Genomic DNA, 7,316 nt, shown 5'->3' on the forward strand with positions numbered 1-7,316 from the left:
CATGTCACAGCAGCAATGTTTTATTATGTCTTTATTTTCTGGTCAACGAAGAATGTAAAGTGGTACCACTTATTCGATCTTAATTTGCATGTGAAACCGTGTGTTTTTAGTGTTTGCCTCCTTGTTTTGTTACAGCTGTCTAGTTTTACCCTAAAAAATGCAAAGTATCCTTGTTGATTTCAAAAAATGGAAAAAGAACGCTCTTTTTTAACGTTGGACCTCTTAATTGAGGATCAGTATATATATATATATATATATATATATATATATATATATATATATTAACATAGACTCGGCAATGATGCAGTTTATGTCTACTTCTTAGAATCCTCATTGGACAGCTTGTTCAATAAAGTAACGTGAGCTCAAATACAATAAAACCTCTATAAATTAATACTCGATAAATTAATAATATTTATTCAATAATAATTTTTCTCAGTCCCAACTTGGGTTAATGACCTATATTAATAATTTTGATAAACTAATAAGATAATAATTTTTTTAAAACTTTATATAATCTTTTGATCCCATTCATTTCATAAATTAATAAATCACTAAAATTAGATGTCATATTTTTTCTAAAACATGAGTCTATTGTTATTTTTTTTTAAATCTATTGCTGTAATTATTTTTGAATACTTGTAGGTTGCTCTTTACTATACGATTTATAATTTGATCAATCATGGTTGATTTATGAATATTTTTAGATGGAAAGTCATTGTTTAAGAATAAGAGACGTAGGAAGACTTTACGTTTGTTTATTATAAGAAGACTTTCTTATCATTTATATACATAATATTGTTAATCTGATTCATTGTATGCATTTAATAAAATGAAATAGATATTTATCATGTTATCATGTAGTATTTCTAAATCTTTTTTATCTCAGAAAAACTGTATCAATTACGTACATATATGGAAAATATTAATAGAATTAAATTATATTTGCAAATCAAATAGATATAGATTGCTTTATATTCTCCAAACTTTTAGCCTCTTTTTATTAATAGAATAATTCATATTTTATAAAATATAATAGAACTTTAGTTGATTAAATTAGTGTTTTTTTGAATTGTAAATACCTTTGATAAATTTATAAATCATTTATTTATCAATTAATTAATATCTCTTTAAATTAATAAATTTTGTATGGTCCCAATGTTATTAATTTATAGACATTTTATTGTACTCATATATACATAAATAGAAGGACGATTCCTGGTAATGTATTCAAATGACTAAGCTCTTATAATATAGAGTTATTATCACTTTACCCCCTTAAACTATATCACTATTATCAGTTTACCTCATAACATTATCTTTTAGTCACTTTATTCTCATAAGTAATTCAACTCAATATGTTAAGCAATTTTGGACAAAAATACCCTTTTATTTTATAGCATTACTACATTGTTATTATCACTTTATTCATTTGCATTATAGTACTACAATCACTTTAGTTCCTAACATTATTTTTTAGGCATTTTATCTCATCATTAATCTAACTAGTATGGTCAAAAAATTTTAAATATATTTACCCTTTTTTATATATAATTAAAAATAAAAAAGTTGGAATGGTTATTCTTTTTTTTCACTTTAAGAGATTGAAAACATAAAAATAAAAGAATTTTCTCAAATTTCTTTTTTTCACACTTATTAATACTAGAAAAAGAAAAAGAGATAGGAAAGAAAGAGACAAAAAATTAGATTTTGCAAAAAAAGAAAATAAAGAAAATTCTAATATTATCGTATTACTTTAAGGTTGTCGGGATTAGAATTGGAATTTGGTCGTAAACAGAAAAGTGAAATAATTTTAAAATAATAAAATAATTTAATTATTTCTTATTTGTAATTTTTTAAAAAAGAATTGAGCTCTCTCTCTCCCCCTCCTCTTCTCCATCTTTCTATTTTTTTTTTCAATATTAATAAGATTGTCAAGAAAAAAGAAATTAATATTTTGACTTTTTTTCTTGATACTAAAAAGGAGAAAAGTCACTCTAAATTTTTTATTATTTTTATTATGCAAAGAGGAGGGTATTTTCTTCTATTTTTTAACATGTTAAGTTGGTTTAACAGTAGAATAAATTGCCTAAAAATTAAGTCTATGGGGCAAATTGATAATGAGACTAAATTTTATGGGGATAAAGTGATAATAATTTTAAAGGTTAAACATATCTTTTCATTTCAATTAACAAACTCCGTTAAATTTGACCGTTAGTTTTGGGGGTAAAGTGATTAAAAGATAACGTTAAGGGGAAAATTGATAGTAGCACCAAACGTTAAGGGGGTAAAGTGATAATAACCCTTTTTTTATGCATATACACTTGGATGTATGTCACATAATTCAATTTTGAATTTGAAATCCAGTTTTTATATAGATGTTTACAATTACAAGCGTAGTGTGTGTAAAAAACTTTAATAACTTTTTTTTTAACCCTTTCCAACTAAAGATTTTGCTTAGCCCGGCAATAAAAGTGTGTGATTCGACAGTAAATTTATTTTTTCACTTCATTACTATCACTTAGTGGTGACCAACAAAGAAGAAGAAGAGAAATTTCACGCTTCTCATCCAAGACTCAAAAGTAATTAGAATTTTCCCCATAAATAGCCCAAAACTCAAAACTAAAGAACACTAAAGGTGTTTACCTGAAAGGACTAATTTACCCCATGGGCTTTGTTTGGATAGAGTACTATTTTAAATAATTATTGTAATACTTTTTATGATGTGATGTATGTGAAATAAAAAAGGTGGTTGAAAATATAAAAATGTGGATTGGAAAATGTGTTTATGATGCAAGAGAAAAAATTTTTTGAAAAAAATTTGCTATCCAAACATAGCTGAATCGCCAACAGCCTCCTACTAAAAATTGCCACTTAATTGTGGCTGCCACCTTTGGGTGGCTTTCTTCGACGGGGTTTTCCGTCGACTCTCCTTTCCCTTAGAATAGGCTAGAATAGATTATATAACTGTTATCATTGCGACAAAAAAAAAAAAAAAACATAGTCGAATCAGAAAAGGACAATTTGCCATCCAAAAATTTTTGGAAAAATTCTGTTTTCCTTTTTTCTTTTGAACAGAAAAGGACAATTGGACTTCAGTTGCATCACTATAAAGAGAAGGGTTAATCACATTTAATCCCCTTAAACTATACCCCATTTTTCAGTTTAGCTCCTAACCTTTAATTTTGCTCGCTTAACTCTTTATAGGACAAAATTGCTCTTGTATTATTTTGACTTTTCATTTACCTTGTTTTCCTTTCTTTTATTTCTTTTTCTCTTTCTTCTTTATTTAATTCTTCCTCTTTCCCACAAAAATTTTCACCTTAATGATTGAAATTAAAAAAGAGGAATTGCAGAGATCTATCGTCTCCTTAAATGATTAAAAAAATATTCAAATCACTTTCTTAAAATACAATTTTTTAGCCTTTCAATTCTTTTAATTTTGGATTTTCCTCTTTCCTTTCTAGTTTCTTATTTTATTCCCAACAAAATATCTTAAAATGAAATTGTGACCTGATTAATAATCATCAATTGAAATTTGTAACACGTGGCATCATACAAAAAATCAAAATTAGTTTTTGATACCTTTTAAATCTTCACTTAGAAATATGCAATTACAAACTCAAAACAAAAATTTTCGTTGATATGGAATTTTGTATTGGGAAGGATAAAAGAGAGAAGAAAGAGAAAAAGAAATAAAAGAAAGGAAAAGAATTTCATCTTATGATATTTTCTTGAGAATGAAATAAGAAATTAGAAAGAAAAGAGGAAAATCAAAAATTAAAAGAATTGAAAGGCATAAAAAATTGTATTTTAGGAAAGTGATTTAAATATTTTTTTAATTATTTAAAGAGAAGATAAATCTCTGCAATTCCTATTTTTTAATTTCAATCATTAAGGTGAAAATTTTTGTGGGAAAGAGGAAGAATTAAATAAAGAAGAAATAGAAAAAGAAATAAAAGAAAGAAAAACAAGGTAAATAAAAAGTCAAAATAACACAAGGACAATTTTGTTCTATAGGGGATTAAGTGAGCAAAATTAAAGATTAGGGGGTAAACTGAGAAATGAAATATACTTTAAGGGGATTAAATGTGATTAACCCTAAAGAGAAAAGGGCCCCAAATTCATCCTATCTTTCCTTGAATCACTATAACTTTTTTTTTCTGGCATCCGCACAGCCACCCAAAAAAGGCTCCGAGTACTCTTTGCCTTTTAAATTGACTAAGATCAGCGAAAGCTTTAAGGTCAAGTGGTGCAGACTTGACGCGCTCCACGTTTTTCCCAGGACTCAATTTCAATGCAAAGTGCAAACTGCTCTATATAAGCAGCCTAGAGCCTGTGGAATGCAAACAAATTAACAAAGCCATAGTATAAAGTGGGGAAAAAAAAAAGAGAAAAAAGAAAGAAAGAAAGAAAGAAAAGGAGGAGAGTGATTTAGCTAGAATTTTTAGGGTACAAGCATGGATTCCAGCTCTCTTTCTAAAGTATTGATATCGGCGGCAGTAATTGGTTTTGCGGGACTTTTCCTTCGGCTCTACAATTCATTAGTGGCAAAACCAGGAAGGCTTCGAGCAGCCCTGAGAAAGCAGGGAGTGAGCGGGCCTAAACCAACTTTGCTTCTTGGTAACATCTTGGAGATCAAGAAGGCTAGAGATGCTGCAGCCAAGAATACCACTGATGGCGCACCTGATTCTCATAATTGTGGATCCTTTGTCCTTCCATTTTTCGATAAATGGCGGAGCCAATTTGGTACGGCTCTAAATCTTTTGATAACCCGAATTTGTGTCCCTGCAAAATTTGCTTGCACCTGATTCTCATAATTGTGGATCCTCTCTTTCGCATGTGGTTTTGTGCAGGCGAAATTTTCATGTTTGCTCTGGGTAACACCCAAATTTTGTACGTAACACAACCTGATATGGTGAGGGAGATAACTACCTGCACATCCTTGGACTTTGGAAAGCCAACATATCAAGCGAGAGAGAGGGGTTCTTTGCTTGGCCAGGGTATCCTAACTTCTAATGGGGCTGTTTGGGCTCACCAGAGGAAGATTCTTGCTCCCGAATTGTACATGGAGAAGGTCAAGGTACGTATAATGCTAGTGAACCGCCGATTTGTTTGATATCTAGTTATATAGTATGTTTGATTTACAGTTTTTCTTACGAGCAATTTCTGACATATTATTTGTCATGACTATATGCATGATTTACAGGGAATGGTTGGTCTAGTTCAGGAGTCCACTGTCACAATGGTAAACTCGTGGAAGAGTATAATCGAGGCTGGGGGTGGAATTGCAGAAATCAAAATCGACCAACACATGAGAAGCTTTTCCGGCGATGTCATCTCAAGAGCATGCTTCGGAAGTAACTATTCCAAAGGAGAAGAAATTTTCAAGAGACTCAGAGCTCTTCAAGAAGCTGCATCCAAGAGAGTTCTCGCCACTGGAATCCCGGGCGCGAGGTACGTAGCAAAATTCTTGAGAAATGTACCCAAAACGACCTCAGAAATTGAGCAAATTATATTCATCTTTTCACAAAAAATTGTTGCAGGCATCTTCCTACTAAGAGCAATAGGGAAGCGTGGGCGTTAGAGAAGGAGATCAAAACACTCATCTTACAAGTGGTGAAGGAGAGGACAGAAGCTGGATACGAGAAGGATCTCCTGCAGATGGTTCTTGAAGGAGCTAAGAACAGTGACTTGAGCCGGGATGATATTGACCGCTTCATCGTTGATAACTGCAAAAACATCTATTTGGCCGGCTACGAGACTACTGCTGTCTCAGCCACATGGTGCCTCATGCTCTTGGCTGCAAATCCCGATTGGCAAGAACGCATCCGCGCCGAAGCCGTTGAAATTTGCAGAGGACAAATTCCAGATGCTGATATGATCCGTAAGATGAAACAGGTAAACTAACTCATTAAGACTTGCCAAAATCTGAGCTTAGCTGCAGCAGAGGGTTCACATCGTAAATAACTCCAGCTGTTTCAATTTGGACTTTGCAGTTGACGATGGCAATCAATGAGTCACTGCGCCTTTATCCTCCGGTGTCCGTCGTCTCAAGGGAGGCCTTGAAAGACATGAAATTTGGGGACATAAAGATTCCTCAGGGTGTGAACGTCTGGACCCTGGTGACAACATTGCATACTGATCCTGAAATATGGGGTCCCGACTCCTACAAGTTCAATCCGGATAGGTTTGCAAATGGGATAACGGGCGCATGCAAGCTACCGCACTTGTACGTGCCATTCGGGGTTGGTCCGAGGGTGTGCCTGGGACAGAATTTGGCCCTGGTGGAACTCAAAATCTTGATTTCCATGATTTTAGCCAACTTCTCCTTCTCCATTTCTCCCAAATACAAGCACTCACCGGCTCTGCATTTAGTCATCGAGCCCGGAAACGGTGTCGATCTATTGGTGAAGAAGTTGTAAGGACCACAAAGTGATCGAGATCCTCTTTGATCTAATGGATTCGTAAGTGATTACGAGAGATCAATCTTCCAGGACAAAAATTGCATAGGAAGCTACACCGCCAAAAATTTGTGAGGATTAATTAATATGGGTTCCTTTGCATTGCACTGTACTTGGTTAATAGTAATTCTTTTTTATCAAAAAATTTTTTTTTTAAGGCAAGGAGAGTTGTGTTTAGAACTTAAATCTCCTTGGTCACATATGAAGCAAGAATCAGTACATGCATGTACCATAGCTTTTTCTCTGCACCAAAACTGTACGCTATTGATTATGTTTCATGCCACGCGACGAGACATTATTATATTTATGACCCCAAAATAAACACCTAGCAACAATTACTATTATAAGCTTCGTTCCAACTCCAAAATGATGGGACAAACTAAACAATTAGTGAATATTGCTCAATTGTAAGTTGACGAACCAAAACTGACGAAGGAGGAGGGAACATTATTACTAAATTAAGCTCAAGAGTCCACCTAATTAATACTCCCTCCGTCCCGTTTTGTTAGTCTTGTTTTCCTTTTTTGTCTGTCCCAAATTGTAGTCCACTTTCCCATTAAGGAATGTAGTAATCTTTCAAATTGTCTAAAATACCCTTCTTAAATATCTTGTTATTAATACATTGTTATTAAATACTAACCCACTACATTGAATACATTGAGCTTTTCCAATACATAGATAAATGAAAAGTCTATCTTTGTTATTTATTGGCACTATTGGCGGTAATTGAAACAATCAGGGTGCACTATTGGCGGTAACTGATATTTATTGGCACCATTAGCTGTAACTGATATTAATTGGCACTCTTCGTGATTAGCATAAGGGTATTTTAGGAAATTATTAATCTAAATT

At 32.6% G+C, this 7,316-nt stretch overlaps 1 protein-coding gene across 1 annotated transcript; it reads left to right on the plus strand.

The window, feature by feature from the left end:
* The first annotated feature begins 4,343 nt into the window (after positions 1–4,343).
* On the plus strand, positions 4,344–6,767 carry LOC113712436 (cytochrome P450 714C2-like). Its single transcript, XM_027235863.2, has 5 exons — positions 4,344–4,749; positions 4,857–5,083; positions 5,210–5,457; positions 5,547–5,901; positions 6,000–6,767. The coding sequence occupies exons 1-5, from the start codon at positions 4,461–4,463 to the stop codon at positions 6,423–6,425; spliced, it is 1,545 nt and encodes a 514-aa protein (XP_027091664.1). The 5' UTR covers positions 4,344–4,460; the 3' UTR covers positions 6,426–6,767.
* The last annotated feature ends 549 nt before the right edge of the window (positions 6,768–7,316 follow it).

The sequence above is a fragment of the Coffea arabica genome, chromosome 1e, assembly GCF_036785885.1.
Source record: "Coffea arabica cultivar ET-39 chromosome 1e, Coffea Arabica ET-39 HiFi, whole genome shotgun sequence".
NCBI lineage: Eukaryota > Viridiplantae > Streptophyta > Magnoliopsida > Gentianales > Rubiaceae > Coffea > Coffea arabica.

Excerpts from the sequence above, each read along its gene's own strand:
- LOC113712436 (XM_027235863.2), top strand. The coding sequence starts at position 4,461 with ATGGATTCCAGCTCTCTTTCTAAAGTATTGATATCGGCGGCAGTAATT. Across the intron at positions 5,084-5,209 it reads TGTACATGGAGAAGGTCAAG|GGAATGGTTGGTCTAGTTCA; the intron begins GTACGTATAATG and ends CATGATTTACAG. Across the intron at positions 5,902-5,999 it reads TGATCCGTAAGATGAAACAG|TTGACGATGGCAATCAATGA; the intron begins GTAAACTAACTC and ends TGGACTTTGCAG.